The sequence below is a fragment of the Daucus carota genome, chromosome 1 (assembly GCF_001625215.2).
Source record: "Daucus carota subsp. sativus chromosome 1, DH1 v3.0, whole genome shotgun sequence".
NCBI lineage: Eukaryota > Viridiplantae > Streptophyta > Magnoliopsida > Apiales > Apiaceae > Daucus > Daucus carota.
Window position 1 is genome coordinate 6,779,201 of NC_030381.2, and position 18,827 is coordinate 6,798,027.

The window sequence follows — 18,827 nt, forward strand, 5'->3', positions numbered from 1 at the left end:
GGAATTTTGCATGAGATTTGGGATTTACTCCCTCAACAATCTTTCCCGAATCCAAAAACCATCGATCTTTTAAACCGTTGTTACTCATCGGTTTCACATCGTGCGAGATTGAATGGTTGATTATAATATATTTAAATAAAAAAGTTTATCTAACATGTTAAATAAATTAAATAGTCCCAGATGTAAGAGACTATTTAGTATTTGTAACTGATATAATAATAAATAACTATATCTTTGTAAAATACATCACATCTAATATATTATGAATATTTTGAAATTGTAATATAATTTCTTTTTTACCTCAATCAAAATCTACTTACTTAAAAAAGTGATGATTACACGTAATTATTACTGTATTTTGAGAGCGGGGAATTGAAAGTTGTGAAACAGTTGAGAAGGAAAAAACACATTCTTAAAGTTTTACTTTTGTGACGATCATTATTGTTATCTCATGAAAAGATGTTCGCAGAGCATTTCTAGGATTTTCTCAACAAACTCTCAACTTCAAATGTAAAATGTTAAGATTTCTTAGAAACTCTTTAGAAATTTAAGAACTGATCATATTTCTTCACTTATAAAGAGCATCTAATAGCTCCTTGAACATCTCAAATGATACTCTTAAATCACTCTTAAAATATAATATTTTAGTAGTGTCTCAAAAATGATCCACTTGTTGGATGTATTAGTGGTTTAAAGACCACTAAAACATTGTTGGAGCACACTTCACGTTCAAATGCCTTAAATTTTAATTTTAGACATTAATTTAAGACATTGTTGGACTTCAGCTCCACCGAATTACCACGATGGGCCGAGTAGAAAGGCAAAAGCACTAAAAAGCCTCGTTTACATAAAGCCCATATCAATATCCAATGTGGGTGGCACGTGACATATATCCCATCCCAGGGTCATAATCAACGTTGTAGCCAAGAGTAGAGATGCACAAAAGATCTGTTCGGGCCAGATCCGGACCGGGCCAAAAAAATCCGGATTTTTTTCAAACCAGATCGGGCCGGGCTTTTTTAAAAATCGGGCCGGGCCGGGCCGGGCTTTTCCAAAAATACTAGGCCCGGTTTAGTTATAAAAAGCCCGGATTTTTCAAAAATCCGGATTTTATCCGGGTTTTTTTGAAAATATTAGGCCTGTTTTAGGCCTTCGGGCCGGGCCGGGCCAGACCGGGTTTTTTTCGGATCGGATTTTTCAGATTTTTTTCCAGATCGGATCAGATCGGATTTCAGATTTCGGATTTTTTGAACATCTCTAGCCAAGAGTCCCACCAACCGCAACCAATGTATAAAATTCGCAACACAGGATCTTGTATACTCCTAAACTACCACTTCTTAGAGCAAGTCCAATAGGTGTGCTAAATCAAGTCTTAAATCCAAAAATAGGGAATATGGGATAAAATTGCACTCCAACACTATGCTAGTGATGTGCTAAATCACTAGCACAAGCCTCCCCTTCCCTATTTTTAGAATATGCTAGCCACTTCTAAACTATTTTTATCATTAAAATATTCATTTCCCTCTCTCCTCCACATCATTTCCCTCTCCTTTTTTCCCTCTCTCCTCCACTATTTAATATTATTATATTAATAGGGAATGGATATAGGGAGTACTATTGGAGCTCATGTGCTAAATCTTGTGCTAAATCACTAAGACATATTATTTTATAATATTTTTAAGTAACCTCTTAGCATAGTGTTGGACTTGCTCTTAGTTCTTACACGAATAAACACAAACACACGTCTTACTATGTTATGAAACCCAACTACAAATCTCTTACACTGCCCATGGCTGCCAATGAGATGACGAGAGATTTACGCCTCGTTCTCCTCATCGCCGTCCTTCTCACCGGAGCTCCCTGCACAACCGCCGGAGAACCCTCCGGGAAATACTCGAAGCTTTCGGGGATAATAATACCGGGGTTTGCATCAACGCAGCTCAGAGCCTGGTCGATATTAGACTGTCCTTATACTCCGCTCGATTATAATCCTCTTGATTTGGTTTGGCTCGACACTACCAAAGTACTTATTATTATTCCTCTCCTTGTTTTTTTGTTGTTTTTTATACTTGATGCAAATATATAGCTATCTCGAATGAATTATTTGTTTTGCATTGTTGTGAAATAATAAACATGGTTGAGTAGAATTTGATGTACTAATGTGGTTAGCTAAGTAAACCAAATCAATACATACATACCAGGATATTTTGGTATTTTGGTTTAAGAGCGGGGTCTGAGGTTTAAGAGCGGGGTCTGAGGAGGGTAAAATATGCGGGAGACGTTAGGAAAATGGAGGTTGGTTCTCTTTAGACCCTTGTTACAGTCCAATAACACTATGACAGTACTAGAGTACGGATAATGGAACAACAAGCATGCGGGGAAAAACACTGTGGAGGGTTTATATGTACTGTCTAGGTTTTAAGTGCCTTTCGTGTAGCAGCCAGTAGATCCGAATGACATTCTGGCTAGATTATGACAGGCTTTGAATTATTAATTAAATGTACTTCTTATTTGTTTCACTGAAAATGTTATTTTAATGTTCCAGCGTTTGTTTAGCTTTCAGCAGTTTTTTTTCAAATTATTGGTTTGTGTATGTTTAGCTTCAAGAAATTGAATATTTTCCAAAAGAGGAAATTCCTTTTAGAAATGTTGAGTTTGTGGGGAAATTGACTTCCCTTTTTCCCCAAAGAGGAAATTGCTTCCCATCAAGTATTTTCCCGGAACTCATTTTCTGGTTGTGGAAGATATTTCCAAAATCAAGTTACTTTCCGTCAAACAAACGCAGCCCTGGTGACAGTTAATAACTAAAAAGTGCAGAATTTTCTTTTAAATTCGTTTTTTTATGCCCGTTGAAAGTCTTGTGAACAAGATGATTGGTTGTGTTTTTTTAGTCTACATTAATTGTCCTTCATTTCATTTAAGACACATTGTGTGAATATATTACATCTCTTTAGTTTATTCTGAAGAACGCATATTAACATATATGATTTGTACACAAGAAAGGTTTCAATTGAATCTGCATTCATATTACCTATAAAAAGTTGGAACTTAAGAGTATGGTTTGTCAAATGCAAAGCAGCAGGCTACCTCAAAGTGCACATTTTCACATTTTTTATCATATATATTTTATATTTGATATAGAAGAAGAATACCATTTACCATGCAGCTTCTATCTGCTGTAAATTGCTGGCTTAAGTGCATGCTGTTAGACCCCTACAATCAAACAGATAACCCAGAGTGCAAGTCTCGTGCTGATACAGGTCTTTCTGCTATCACTGAACTTGATCCAGGTTACATAACAGGTATGCTATCAAGTCATAGAGAGTTTCTTTCAGGTAATGTCAGTTTTAGCAAACAATATCCAAACTTATGGTCATCCCTTCTGCATCACTGAAATTATGAATGATGAACCTGAGAGTTGCTCTTTTTTTTTTGTGGTGTAATTGGTTGTGTTACTCTCTTTTTTTCTTTTTTTGTTGCATTGTTGAAGTATCCTATTCCAATAATTCATTGTTTGCAGGTCCTCTTTCTTCCATTTGGAAGGAATGGGTGACGTGGTGTATTGAGTTTGGAGTTGAGGCAAATGCAGTCATTGCTGCTCCATATGATTGGAGATTGTCACCAGCAAAGCTTGAGGAGCGGGATCTTTACTTTCATAAGCTAAAGTTTGTACACCTCGTGCAGATATTTAATTTTGATTGTTTCTTTAAGAAAAAGGAATAAATGCATCCTATTCAGATTTCAGACTCGTGTGCTGCTTGATTCTAAAATGAGCACAGTTACTAGGTTATAAACTTATAATTTTTTAAAATCCACCTGTGGACTATAATAACAGACAAAGGGTAATGAAATATTACCATTGATGCTTTATTCTCATAATTTGAGTGACTAGTAAAAGTTTCAGCTCTGTGATAGCTGTATAACTCATGCTTTTAAAGTCGCTGGCTATTATGCACTTTTTTCATTTTTCTTTTTGTCTGATATCATCATATTTTATAGCTGATTCTGAACACAATTGACCAATTTGAAGGTGTTTTTTTCCAAATTAATAAATAAAATTCTTTAAATGTATTTAAACTTGATGCATAACCTACTCGATGCAATGTTCATTTGTCCGCTTGTATTTTCCTTGTCTTGTTACAACCCAAGTGTTTATAACTATTGGTATTAAAGAATTATTTGCATGAACTTCAATTGAAAGATAATTACTCATCTGTTTGCCTTGCACGAATAAAATTAATGAGGGAACAAGATAAGTTTTACTAGTGTTGATTATATGTACTCGTGATATGTATTCATAAAGTAATATTGAAATGTTTTTGCCCGTTCAGTTTTCTAGCTATCAGTTATTCAATTTAATCTTGCTAAGAGATATCAATTTTAAGGACATGTCTCTTAAACTTTTGCTGCAGGCTGACTTTTGAAACTGCACTTAAAACACGTGGTGGTCCCTCGTTAGTTTTTGCTCATTCACTTGGTAACAATGTCTTTCGCTACTTTTTGGAGTGGTTGAAGCTAGAGATTGCTCCAAAAAGATATACCAGATGGCTTGATGAACATATTCATTCCTATTTTGCCGTTGGTATGATATCCACATATGATTTTTGACATTTTATTGTTAGATTTGTAAAATGCAGTTTAGGCATTTGCACTGTTCATTAAATTTCAGGATCTCCTTTTCTTGGTTCCGCTCAGACAATTGAATCGACACTTTCTGGATTGACATTTGGTCTTCCTGTTTCTGAGGTTCTTTCTTCTCTATGATAATCATTGTATTTTCTGAATTGATTTCTCCATTTTCTTCCTTTATGTTCAGATAAGTATGCAACTTATAAGTTATAATATATGTCAACAGTGAATAAGCTGACATATGAATATATGTGAAAGGTAAGGGAAGTACTATTGGTCATTGTTTGATGGAAATTTAGTCGAAAATTGAACAGTTTATATATATAAATAGAAAAACTAATGCAATAGTAAATGGGTATCTACAGCAATCAGTGAAACAAGGAACAGCAGGCTGGGAACAAAGGCTAAAATTAGCACTGTACCTAAAACAGAGTAAAATTTACATAAAATTTTAAAGGCAGAATTTGATATATCTATGTTTGTTTGTACAAGCCTGTTGAAGAACTAGGTGCAAGAGAAGAGTCTTAGCATAGGCTGAATTACAGTGATATGTAATAACTAATCTTTTCTTTGCATACATCCATTGTGACAAAGACCTTATTACTTTTACTTTCAATGACACTACTAAGTAATGACTAATAAGCAACTTTTAGAATACTCATATCAATGAATAAATAAATAATGAACTGAAGTTTGACCATCTCTCATCTATGGATTCAATATTAATATACATACTCTGTGGTTTTCTAGGATGTCGTATTAGTCCAACATAATCAAATAAATACTATGACCTTTAAATTTTTATAGTCTTAGTTAGCTTTAACAGAGTTTACATACTGTTACACCAATATCTAATTGTGGGATGTAAACTAAGTGCAAGTAATCTGTGTTTGCTTGGTTATACAGCATTTTGAACCTTATATGATGGAAAGCTCTATTAAATATCATTCATAATCTTTTTGGCAAGGTACCAGGGAACAGCTCGTTTGATGTCCAGTTCATTTGGCTCATCACTTTGGATGCTACCACATTCAAAGTATTGTAAGACGGATAACATGTACTGGAAATATATATCTGGAAGAAGTAAAAAAGATCATCAAGTATACTACTGTGATAAAGAAGAATTTAGAACAAAGTATTCTGGGTGGCCAACAAATGTAGTCAATATTGAAATTCCTTCTGGTTCAGGTGTTGTTTCTGGTCCACTATGCATGGCTTCATTTTGCAAGTGTTTACCTGCTTATTTGCCATCATGGTAGAGGAAGTGCTTATATGTCGTTTGGCAGTGCAGATGGCAACTTGTCTAGCAATGAATGCAGACTGCCAACCCTTTTATCCTTCTCTGCTCGTGATGTCTCAAACGGAAATTTTTTCAAAGCAATTAAGGATTATGATCCTGACAGCGAAAGGGCATTGTACCAATTAAACAAGTTAGTATTTTTTTTTAATTAGAGAGTCTGTGGCAGACTGCCAGCTTTCAGTTCTGCAAATTTTTTAAGTCCGGCATACTTAAAAAATTATTCTTTGAATTACCTGCAATCCAATCTAGTAAAATACCTCCGCGGTGGTACTCTTAAGTTTAAACTCTAAATGGCTAAGGCTTACTCTCAGCTCCTATCTAAATACTAAAAATTGGCTCACAAGGTATATTTGGTTCCAGTTTTTGGCAGTCATGCGTCCATTTAATATTTCTTAAATTCTCCCATTCTGCCACATCAAGGGCATGTACAAGAGGATTTCATTATCTGGTTCTTAGTGTACTGATGTTAAAGTGGTGACTTCTATTTGTGAAACCTTTCCATTATGTATATAAGGTTTTTAATTTCAGGTCTTACCACGAAGATCCAGTTATGAACCCACTAACACCTTGGGAAAGACCTCCTTTGAAGAATGTCTTTTGCATATATGGGGTTGATTTAAGAACCGAGGTATGTAGGAGTTCTCTTTTTGACCTTCTACTTCATACTTGTAACATTCCAATTCCTTCTTTCACTGTTATGTAGTAAATGGATCTGTGATTATAGTATTTTGTTGTGAATCTAATTCATATTAAATCCTGGAATGGACCTGTGTATGTGCAAGATACTTATTCATGTCTCCTTCATATACTTTGTATTAAGCTAACCATAATGTTTTAAGAATGAGTATCCGAAGAACTATAAGAAGTATCACCGCTACTGTAACTCTGGGATATGAAATGTAAATAACACTGATTGTGTAATTGTAATTAGGAGATTTTGTAGAACAAGATAGACTGCTATCAAGGGATAATGTTGGCTGAGATCAGGGCTATGTAGGTTGTGAGTCAGGGATATGTAGGCTGTAAATTAGCTCTCCACTTACAGATCAAATGATATTAACTTTGCCCCGAAGCCATGGCTATGCCCTCACACTTACAGATCACTTGAGATAATTGAAACTCTTGATTCCATGGTGACATTTTGATAATATTGGTCAAAGCTATTAATTTATTCAGTTCTCTATATATAGAGCTCATACAAATTATATCAGTATGAATGTATGATTGACCAGATAAGTAGCCTCATCGTTACAAATCTTTCCAAATAAACGAGATGTTAAATTATAATAATATATCAAATTTGTTGGCTATAATTTTTAAATCAAAATATCAACATCTTTCTAGTAGGTAGAGTCTCTCCTTTGGTGCTCTTATATGAGTTGGAAGTATATTGTGCTTGCAAATGTTGTCTATTTAACTATTTTACATAAGTTATTGGTTGGCTGCACACTCTGGTGAGAAATATGATATATGGCAGGTATTCATGAATGATAATCATGGAATCTCATTATAGTTGGCCCCAACAGGTTGGTTATTATTATGCACCAAGTGGTAAGCCTTACCCTGATAACTGGATGAAAACTGATGTCATATATGAGATTGAAGGATCCTTGTATTCCAGGTAACTTCTTTTTAGAGCATCCTAGTATAATCACATCAAGTGGTACATTGCACAGAGCTTTTATTACGTGAACACATTTTTTTCTAATTTGGATTTGGGAATGGAGCCTAGGAATATTACAATTTACTTGTCTAAATATATTGTAGTGTCTTGTCCAGGTCCATCAACCTATATTCGAATTGCGAACTTGTAGTGTGAGACTAAAGGGAACCGTTACATGTATATATCTTGTCACGTCTTTTCAGGTCAGGTAATCTGGTTGATGGAATCCCAGGAACAAGCAGTGGTGATGAAACGGTACACTGATGAATATAGTATATCTAGTTATGGTATATTTTAGAAGAATAAAATTCAGCAGTTTCTACCTCACATAATATTTGCATCTCATTTCTGCCTTTCTGGCTTCAAACTTTTAGGAAAAGAATTACAGAATTAACTGATGCATGCGTTAATATTTGAGTTCTCAATGAAGCACTACAATTTTATGTTAGTTATTGTAATGATTGTTATCATTCTAATTATAAAAATATCTTCAAGGTGAAAAAGTGGGCAGAAAAATTTTGCCTCCAAGTATTTTTATTGCATGGACTGTGACAATTGTAAAGTCGGATAAGGACAATCTAGCTGTCATTAACAAAATTAGATCCTTTGCAGGTCCCTTACAATTCTCTGTCCTGGTGCAAGACTTGGTTGGGACCGGAAGTGAACATAACAAGAGCCCCACAGGTACATTTTGCCAATGCATGTGTTAATAAATTACATTCTGTTATGTTTCTTGTAATTATGTTCGACTACTCCATCCATCATCATTCTAAAGTGTGGTTTAGGGATGCTAAATAGTTGCAATTTATCCAACTCACTTACATTCTCTTATTTCATTCTTTTACTATGAAAATCATTTCCTACTCAAGTGATATAAAAAGTAGGAGACAATGCATATATGAAATAAGTATCCTATGCACAAATATTTGAAAGGTCTTTTGAATTCTCAATTGATATTAGGGTAGTCTTTTAAAATTAATTTGCTTACAATGTTATAGATAGAGGACATTTTTATTGGGACAGCCTAAGAGGACATTAAAATAGGGACAGCTGGATTTTAGGCATGGGTTTGAGTTTCGAGGACAATTTCTTAGTCCATTTGTAGCTTTTAATCAAATATTTTTCTTATTTTCTTGTTGAAGCATGACATTATCTGAAATAATCTTCTGTCATGCTTGTCATGATCATTGCTATAGCTTCTATTGGTAGGAATATGCTTTTATCATGCTTGATGTTGTCCTTAATATCTGTGCTACTTGTCCGCCTGGAGTTTTCTTATTGGCATATCCAAACTCTCATACATTTCTCAGTGTATAGTTAAACATTTTATCTATATATACATTTCTTGTTTAAAAAGGAGATGTAGGACTATATACCTACATTTCTGTTGAAGTCCATACAATTTTGTATTTTATTTAAAGCAAAACATTTGGCTATAGTGAGGGGTCTGTATTTAAATTTTGGTTAGTTTCTTTGTTCTCCTTTGGCAAATTTTGGAATTGTAAAAGATTCCTTATTTCAGACATGACTGAAAATTACTTGTTTAACAACAGTAGTATGTATGACACTAGAGGCTAGAAGTTTAGCAACATGTTCCAACCTGCAGCATTAACTAAAAAAAAAATTACTTGGTGGCACGCTTTCTGTAGTTTGTATAATTGCACTCTCTAATCAGCCCATAGTGTGGTTTAGTTGATGATACTTCAATGACCACAAGTTTATATATTGGTCATAGAAGGTTGACTACCTTACAGATACAACAGCTCTGTCAATCATTTAGTACATCTATTGAATGAGTTTAAAGTTTTGACTCTTATCTTTCTTCACTTCTCTTCTTGCTGACTATCTAAGTTGGAGCATGATGGGTCAGACGTACAAGTACAGTTAAATGTTGAACATATACATGAGGATATTGTTTCCAACATGACAAGGTCACCCAGGGTCAAGTACATAACATTTTATGAAGATTCTGAAAGTCTTCCAGGCAAGAGGACTGCAGTTTGGGAGATCGATAAAGGTATCAGAATTATTACTCAATCTACAAATTACCAAAATCAGTAATATCTTCTTAGTATTAATACTTAATTTTGAGGTTGATGGTCTCTACATGGTATTAAATTTAGTCTTGAGAGTTGGTAGTTTTATCTCTATCTGCATTGACGTTTCACTCGTTTCCATATATATATTTGGAATATTTGATAAGGTACCCCAGATAAAGATATGAAAAATACACTAGAATGGAATAAAGGATCTCTTGTTTTGCAGCAAATCACAGAAATATTGTGAGATCACCTATCATGATGCGGGAGATATGGCTCGAGATGTGGCATGATGCTCATGCTGATAAAAACAAAAATTTTGTTACAAAAAGTAAGTCCTCCCTTCTCTAAACCTCTCTATGAAGATTAAGTGTTATTAATAATTTAATTTGTCCCAGGTATGCGTGGGCCTCTAAGAGATGATGACTGTTACTGGGATTACGGAAAAGCCCGTTGCGCATGGTCTGAGCATTGTGAATATAGGTGATATTATTTTTGCAAGTAACATTCTGTTTCATGGGAAATATACTCAACTTTTTTACAATATATGAATGCTGCAGGTATATTTTTGGAGACGTCCACCTTGGGCAGAGTTGTAGGTTGAAAAATTCTTCGGCTGATAACCTTTACTTTTATATATAACTTCTGAGGTATACTTTTTCTTCCTTCTCATTTGTATTGATTAGTTCTTTGTATTAGTACTAGAGGTAATGGATATGCAAATGTTGATAAAGATTTATGTATCATCAGTATTAGGGCATGATTCTTGTTACTATATATGCCCCAAAATATGAAGTAGAAGGAGATAGGAGATATATAGTAGGGAAATAGAGAAATTTGTATGCTTAACATAGAGTTTCAATGTATCAATAGACAAAAGAAATCCTTATTTTTGGTATTGACATTTATGGCATGAGACCCTTCCTTTTCATAAATACATTGTCTATAACAGAAGTAGTCGTACATAGTATTCTCCAGAGTGGCACTGGCACCCATCTAGCTTTTTCTCGACTTCAAGTATCCCTGCCGGAAATTGCAACACTGGCCCCCAGCAACTGCAACACCCGCGTCATCTAAATGTATCTTCGCTGCTAACAAAGTTCACCATCGCAAGGGACAGCCTTTTACCTCACCTTGACGGAGAAACTATACAAGGTGACAGTCCTTCATTACGTAAGTTGAACTTATCATAAAGCTCAAGCCTCCAAGTCCCCAGTGATAAACTATACAAACAGCCCCTCTACTCATGCGCGGGAGACTTAACCTTCACAGTTTGCACGTATTCTGAGTTAACTTTTTTTTGCAAGAGCCTTAAAATACGTAAAGAACCTGTTGAGATAGAGGGAGTAGAAATTTTGTCAGGCAGGTAAGAGATAGTAGGGAAATTCTCTCTCTTATATCAGAGAGGGTAACTCTTTTCTTATATAGCCAAAAAATAAAAAGTTAACTCTTTTCTTAAATTTGCTAATTTGGTGAGTTATTAAATTACAAAATTTAAAAGGAAAAATTGAGGAAATAATCTAGCGGCCTATATAAAATTTGTGTGCGCGCACGGCACACTCGAGAATCACGTTCTCTTTTCCTCTGCGTTATGCAGTATGAGATGGGGCGGGAATTTAAGATGGAAGTAATGACCCTGTGAGTTTGTAGCTAGAATTTGGCAGTGAGAACAAGAAATAAAGGGGGTGTTTGGATCAAAGAATTACTCGCTTTTTTTAAGAAGAAGCCCACTTCAGGAGTCCAAAGTCTGTTTGGCCAAAAAAGTCAGAGTGCTTTTTTTTGGATTCCAACGCCAGAAGTGAGAAGCTCTCTTCCCTTACTTTTTTTTCGGTGCTTCTCTCTTTTTTTGCGCGTCTCTCGTGTCTCAGTGAGAAACAAACCAGTCTAACCCTTTTATTTTATGATATTTTTTTATTTTGAAATAAACAAAAAAATACTTTTGCAATTAATTTTATTTGTTACCAAGTTTTATCTATTATCAATGAAAAAACTATTTTAAAAAAATCAAGTTTAATTATTTTGTATTTCAATTATTTTGTGTTAAAGTTTAATTATTTTTTATCAAGTTTTATTATTTTTAAAATATATTTCAATTATTTTGTATTTTAATTTGTTACCAAGTTTTATCTATTATCAATATAAATTTTTTTTTAAAAAAATATTTTATAATACCAAAACTGCACCAATTTATAAGTCAAATTATCCAAACACTAAAAAAACTTAAAAGTTGAAGTTACCAAACACTTTAACAACTTAAAACTTTTACTTCTACTTCTCACTTCTACTCCACTTCTTTAGTTTAAGCAAGAATCTACTTCTTTTAAACTCGTCCAAACGGCCCCAAAAATTACAGGACATTAATTGAATTGAATAATTTAATTAATTCAATATCTGGTTCAATTTTAAATAACCCTGATTTTTTGAAATTGAAAATCAATCAAACTGATAAAATATAAAAATCAACACAACTCAAACCAAAAATGAATGATTTCGTTATTATGATTATTGCATTTAAGATAAATGATAAATTTTAATTTTAAGATTCATGAAATTGTATTTTATAAAAGAAAAATCAGTTGTTACATACTCCCTCCGTCCCCCTGAGTTGTATACATTGAGGGACGGGGACGCGGCACGGACTTTAATGCTCCTGTAGAGTGTAGTTGTGTAATTTATTTTTGAAATTTTCTTTTTTTGAATTAAAGTTTGGATGTTATATTTTTATTCAGAAAAAGAAAATTTCAAAAATAAGTTACGGAATTATATTTTATAAGAGCATTGAAATGCGTGTCGAGCAGTTGAAAAGAAACGTATACAATTAAATGGGACAGAGTGAGTAATTCTTATGTAATAATCTGAACAAATTTATTTGACTTTATATTGATTTTGAACTTTCATGTTTGAATTATATTTTATTCCAAGTTTCTAATATATTTCCAAGTAAATTTTATCATTGATATTTTAATTAAATAAAATAATAATTTTGAATAAACAGTATGAAAATTTTAAAAATGTTGGTCAAACGACCTACATAAAAGTGGAAAGTAATCTAATGAGCTTTGAATTTTTTATGTTGATTAGATTAACATTGGGCCTTTTCATTTGTATATAGGATGAGTTTAAAATTCAAATAAAGTCCACAACAAATTCAATCAAACCAATGACCAGCCTTATGATACTCTCAAGGTTTTGATGATCACACTGCCAGCAAGCTAATAGCATAAAACTGGTGCTTGTTAGCGAGCTATCAATGATATATGCATGTGCTAACAGCTTGATAAGTTTCAGTGTTATGTTCAACTGTCAGCAAGCTTACAGGTTATCATTCAGGCTTATCAGCGAGCTTACAGCGTGAACAGAATAACAAATGGATAAGGATCAAAATCGAAAAGCAAGGAGATTTATTAGGAATCGATTTGTAAGGACTTTAATATTTATATATGACTTATATAAATATTAGAGCTCAGTTTTAAATCAGAATTTCAAACAAAAACGATTTCCTAACTTATAGGAGTTTTTATCTCATACTCGATCTTATCTAAAACTACTCCTATCTTATTTCAAATTATGGTTTTTATATAAACGTTTTACTGAGTTTTGTTTACAACGTTCCTACGCTTTTTACTCAGTAATCTTCACAAGTTTAAACGTTCAAATTGAGAACAAATTATACGTGAGTTCGGTTGGAACAAGAACGTTGGAATTTGTTAGCAAATTGACCGTTGGATTTTGTGTATATAAACTTGAGTGTTGTTTCCGTTTTGATAGAGAACAAGAACACACTTCAAGTTTCTGAAAACAACACACTTACATTGCAAAATCTTCACTTGAGCTCTAGTGCTTATATTTGATTATATATTTATATTGAGTTCATAGTTTCGGTTGTATTACACTCATACATTGTATTGTTCAAAGTGTAAAGGTTTGTTGCTGTGTATCGAGCTTGTGAAACAAGGGAACAAGGGGACTAGTTAGCTAGAAGAGTATACTTGGGAAGTATAGGTCTTGGAGAGCTTTTGGTTCGTGGTTCAGGGGTTTCAGCAAGCTGATAACAGGAACAATGGATAAAGGGAGTTATATTATTGAATCATTGTAATCGTTAACATTATTGATTAATAATATAATCTCTTACCAGTTGGTAGGGGATCAGGACGTAGACCATTAGGGTTAGGGGTCGAACCTGGCTAAAATTCTCTGTGTTGCTAGCTTACTGATTATATCTGTTTTGCATTGCATCTGCATTGTTAGCTAGCTGACTGTTTACTCTGATAATTAACAGCAAGCTGTCTGTGACAGTATAAATATTTGGTAACATTAAAAATCGGTCATATTAGCCATAACACCTATTCACCCCCCCTCTAGGTGTGTAATTTCAATTGGTATCAGAGCTGTGTTTTACTAATACTTCTGTAACAGGAATAGTATCGATCGATATGGCTGATAACTTTCAGGGAAAGTCCGATTTTAGAGCTCCTCTTCTCACGGGTTCTGACAACTACAATTGGTGGAAAGGCCAAATGGAGGCTCATCTATCCAGAGATCCCCTAATGCAAAGAGTTGTGCAAAGAGGTCCTTATGAATATCGTGATAGCGATGGCAAAGTCAAGGACGTTGATGTTCTCACAGCGGACGAGCTATCAAAGGTTGCTGCCAATGGAAAAGCAAGGAGTACATTAATCAATGGGCTGAATCAAGCTGAATATGACAAGGTCTCTTCTCTCAAATCTGCAAAAGAAATTTGGGATGCATTGGAGACATATCACGAAGGCTCAAAGGCGTTAAAGAAAGTCAAGCTCGGGAAGCTTATGAAAGAATTTGGAAGCTTTGCTATCAAGAAGGGAGAATCCATTCGAGAAAGCCAAGCTAGATTCCAAGTCACTCTCAACAGTCTTGAAAGACTTGGGAAAAAGATTCCTCAATCGGAAATCAACATGAATATTCTAAATGCTGTTCCATTCGAATATGGTGCCAAGGTCACAGCATTAGAGTCAGCTCTCAATATTGATACTATGGATCACCTGGCTATATTTGCTGAGTTGGAACAATTTGAAGCTAAGATTGAAGCTAACAGCTCAGAAAGCAGCAAGCTGCCAACAGAGAAAATGAAGAATCTTGCACTGCACTCCTCTGTCAGCAAGCTGGAAACAGATGAGGAAACAGAATCAGATGAGGATCTAGCTCTTATGTCCAGGAAAATCAAGAGAATGATTGAAAAGAAAAACAAAATGAAGCGTGAAAAGGGCAAAGCTTTTGGTGCAAAGAAAGATCCAAAGGATGATGCATGTTTTGAATGTGGCAAGAAAGGGCATTTCAAAAGGGATTGCTACAAGCTAAAGAACAAGTCAAAGCCGCCTAGACAGCAAGCCGATTTTAAGAACAAAAAGAAATCCAAGGCACTTCTAACTTGGAGTGATGATGAAGATGAGTCAGCTTCTGATGATTCTAGTGATGAGATGGTGAATTTGGCTCTTGTTGGTCTCGATGGCTCAATTGATACAACTGATTCAGATACGGACACTAATAGTGAGGTAAACTCTATTAATTCTGAATTAAATACTATTGATACAACTACTTGTGAACTAACCATGCAGGATAAGAGTTGTTTATCAATAATGGAACTCATTGATCTAAAGAATGAGAATTATGAGCTCGAGAAAGAAAATGTTCATTTGAAGAAAGTCATAGGTGATTTCTTGAATGAAAAGAGTGCCAAAGCTAGTAGTGGAATCATTGCTACCCTCAAGGAACAGATCTCACAACTTGAAGGGAACAACATGCAAATCCAAAGAAGGAATGATACACTCATGAAGGAACTCAGCTCGCTGAGAGCAGATCTTAAAGCTAAGGATGCAAGCTTGGAGGCGTTCGAGTTAAGCAAATCCCAAAGCTTAGCCGAAATCTCTATTCAAGCTGAAAAGATCAAGTCATTGGAGCAAGAAGTCAAAGATCTTCAGAAAGCCATGGGAAAGTTTGTTCAAGGAGAAGAAAGTCTCAAATCTATGATGAAACAAGCTAAAGGTTCTCATGACAAATGAGGCATTGGTGCAGCTTCTACATCCACTTCTTCAATGAGATATGAAGGGAAAAATGGCATTCCATACAATTATGCCATGCCTTGGGTGACTTGTCACAAGTGTGGAAAGAAGGGCCATCTTGCTAATAATTGTCCAATGAAGAATTCTCAATCAGCAAGCTGGGAAAGGAAGTCAGCTCACAGGCAGTATGCTGACAACAGAAACAGACAGAAGACAGCTCCAAGACAGAATGCTGATAAGACCAGCAGAACATGGAAGAAGAGTTCTAAAGTGGTCCAAATGTGGATCAAGAAATCTGATCTTAATGTTCTATATGTTTTATCAACTAACACTGTTGGACCCAACAAAATTTGGGTACCAAAACGTTGAGTTGTTTGTGTTTGTTTTGTAGGTTTGTCTCGTGTCTAAGGTAAAGCCAAATCAATGGATATTGGATAGTGGATGCACTAGGCACATGAGTGGAGACAAATCTCAGTTTCTAAGCTTGAAGATGAAGAAGGGTGGTCGTGTCACAATTGGTGATAGCAAAACTCTTCCTATTCTTGGCAAAGGAACTATAGGTAATAGTATCATTTCTATTAACAAGGTACAATATGTCAAAGGTCTTACTTATAACTTGCTTAGTATAAGTCAGTTATTTGATGATGGTCATATTGTTAACTTTGGTAAAAATGAATGTACTATACTTGTTGGTGCTAACAAAACTCCTCTAGTTGCAAAACGAAAAGGAAATATATATGTTTTGAACTTTGAAGAACAGGAGGCAGGTGTTTGTTTAGCAGCTGTGGATAATAATCCAGAAATTTGGCATAGAAGGCTTGGACATGCTCATATGGATCATCTCAGCAAGCTGTCAGCAAAGAAGCTTGTTCGAGGACTACCAAAGCTTAAGTATGTCAAGATGGAGACATGTTCTGCTTGTCAATTGGGAAAGCAAACAAGGACTCCACATAAGGCAAAGAAAATGGTATCTACTTCTAAACCTTTAGAGCTTCTTCACTTGGATCTCTTTGGTCCCGAAGCTTATAAGAGTATTGGAGGTAAACAATATGCCTTTGTTATTGTTGATGATTATTCTAGATTCACTTGGGTATTATTCTTGCGTACTAAAGATTGTGCTTTTAGTGAATTTGAGAAACTAATCAAGTTGCTTGAGAACAAACTAGATACAAGACTTGTAGGTATTCGAAGTGATCATGGTGGGGAATTCCAGAAAGACTTCATTACTTATTGTGAAGAAAGAGGAATCTCTCATGAGTTCTCAGCACCTCGTACACCTCAGCAAAATGGAGTTGTAGAGCGTAAGAACAGGTCCTTACAAGAAACAGCTAGGACGTTGCTGCAGGAGAGCAAGCTGCCAAGAAGTTTTTGGGCAGAAGCTGTCAACACAGCAAGCTATGTTCTTAACAGAGTGCTTATCAGGCCAATTCTCAACAAGACTCCTTATGAATTGCTAAGGAAAAAGAAGCCTAGCATTAGCTACTTCAAAGTCTTTGGATCTAAGTGCTTCGTACTCAAAACCATTGATAGGGATGGTGAATTCGACTCTAAATCTTATGAAGCTATATTCTTGGGTTATTCTTTAACAAGTCGTGCTTATAGAGTGTATAATCTTGCTAAACATACTGTTGAAGAGTCTATTGATGTTTCATTTCAAGAGTCTACTGATGATCTTGCAAGGGATGAGGAAGAATGTGCAGGTACAGGTACTAGCAGCAAGCTGACAGTGCAGGAAACTGGAAATCAGCAAGCTGACAAGTCAACTGCCAAAACTTCAGAAGGCAATAAAGCTACTGAATCCACTCCATCTCTTGAAGAAACTTTGGATAAGATGTCTAAGCTTACATTGGATGAATCCAGAGGTCAAACTTCATCAGCAAGCCAAAATGTTGTTGATCAGACTCCTCCTAGGCAGACTACAAGGAATGAAGAGGTCATAGCTCAACATAATCTACCAAAGTCAACTAGAACAGTGAAGAATCATCCTCCTCAGTTGATCATTGGAGATAAATCAGCTGGAATCAAGACAAGGAAAGCTCAAGCCAACATTTGTGCTTATGCTGCCTTCATAGCTCAAGAGGAACCAAAGAATGTTCAAGAAGCTTTACAAGATGAAAATTGGATCATGGCAATGCAAGAAGAACTCAACCAATTTGAAAGATGTGATGTTTGGGAACTTGTAGATCCACCAGAGGATGCTTCAATTGTTGGAACCAAATGGGTATTCAAGAATAAAGTTGATGAATTTGGTACTATCACTCGGAACAAAGCTAGACTTGTTGCACAAGGATACAATCAGCAAGAAGGAATTGATTTTGATCAAACATATGCTCCGGTTGCAAGATTGGAATCTATTAGGATGCTATTGTCATTTGCATGCTACAAGAAGTTCAAGCTACATCAAATGGACGTCAAAAGTGCATTCTTAAATGGATATCTAAAGGAAGAAGTCTATGTCAAGCAACCACCAGGATTCGAGGATGAGAAATATCCTAACCGTGTCTACAAGCTCAAGAAGGCACTTTATGGATTAAGGCAAGCACCTCGATCATGGTATGAAAGGTTAAGTGAATTTTTGATCAAAAATGGTTTTATTAGAGGTAAAATTGATCCTACTTTGTTTACTATCTTTAAAGGTCAAGATATATTAGTTGTTCAAATATATGTAGATGATATTATATTTGGATCTACTAATGATTCTTTGTGTAAGTGGTTTTCAAAGTGCATGCATAGTGAGTTTGACATGAGCATGATGGGAGAGCTCAATTATTTCTTGGGGCTCCAAATTAAGCAAACTCCAGAAGGAATTTATGTGCATCAATCCAAGTATATCAAGAATCTACTCAAAAGATTTGGATATGAGAATATCAAGGCAAAATCAACACCGATGAGCGTTGTCAGCAAGCTGACAGCAGATGAAAATGGTAAAGATGTTGATATTCGGATGTATAGAGGTATGATTGGAAGCTTACTTTATCTTACAGCCTCTAGACCTGATATTATGTATAGTGTTTGTGTTTGTGCTAGATTTCAAGCAAAACCAAAGGATTCTCACTTACAAGCTGTTAAAAGAATATTTAAATATTTAAGTGGAACAATTACTTTGGGTTTATTCTATCCTATCACAAATGCTTTTGATCTTGTTGGGTATAGTGATGCAG

At 35.0% G+C, this 18,827-nt stretch overlaps 1 protein-coding gene across 1 annotated transcript; it reads left to right on the forward strand.

Moving 5' to 3' along the window:
* Positions 1-1,715: 1,715 nt before the first annotated feature.
* LOC108207699 (phospholipid--sterol O-acyltransferase) lies at positions 1,716-10,535 on the forward strand. The gene is made up of 15 exons (XM_017378135.2): positions 1,716-2,023; positions 3,167-3,302; positions 3,521-3,665; positions 4,413-4,582; positions 4,670-4,746; positions 5,604-5,817; positions 5,921-6,059; positions 6,458-6,557; positions 7,456-7,550; positions 7,796-7,847; positions 8,205-8,276; positions 9,444-9,609; positions 9,858-9,962; positions 10,030-10,114; positions 10,192-10,535. The coding sequence occupies exons 1-15, from the start codon at positions 1,757-1,759 to the stop codon at positions 10,271-10,273; spliced, it is 1,905 nt and encodes a 634-aa protein (XP_017233624.1). The 5' UTR covers positions 1,716-1,756; the 3' UTR covers positions 10,274-10,535.
* The last annotated feature ends 8,292 nt before the right edge of the window (positions 10,536-18,827 follow it).

Excerpts from the sequence above, each read along its gene's own strand:
- LOC108207699 (XM_017378135.2), top strand. The coding sequence starts at position 1,757 with ATGAAACCCAACTACAAATCTCTTACACTGCCCATGGCTGCCAATGAG. Across the intron at positions 3,303-3,520 it reads TGATCCAGGTTACATAACAG|GTCCTCTTTCTTCCATTTGG; the intron begins GTATGCTATCAA and ends CATTGTTTGCAG. Across the intron at positions 5,818-5,920 it reads TGAAATTCCTTCTGGTTCAG|ATGGCAACTTGTCTAGCAAT; the intron begins GTGTTGTTTCTG and ends TTGGCAGTGCAG.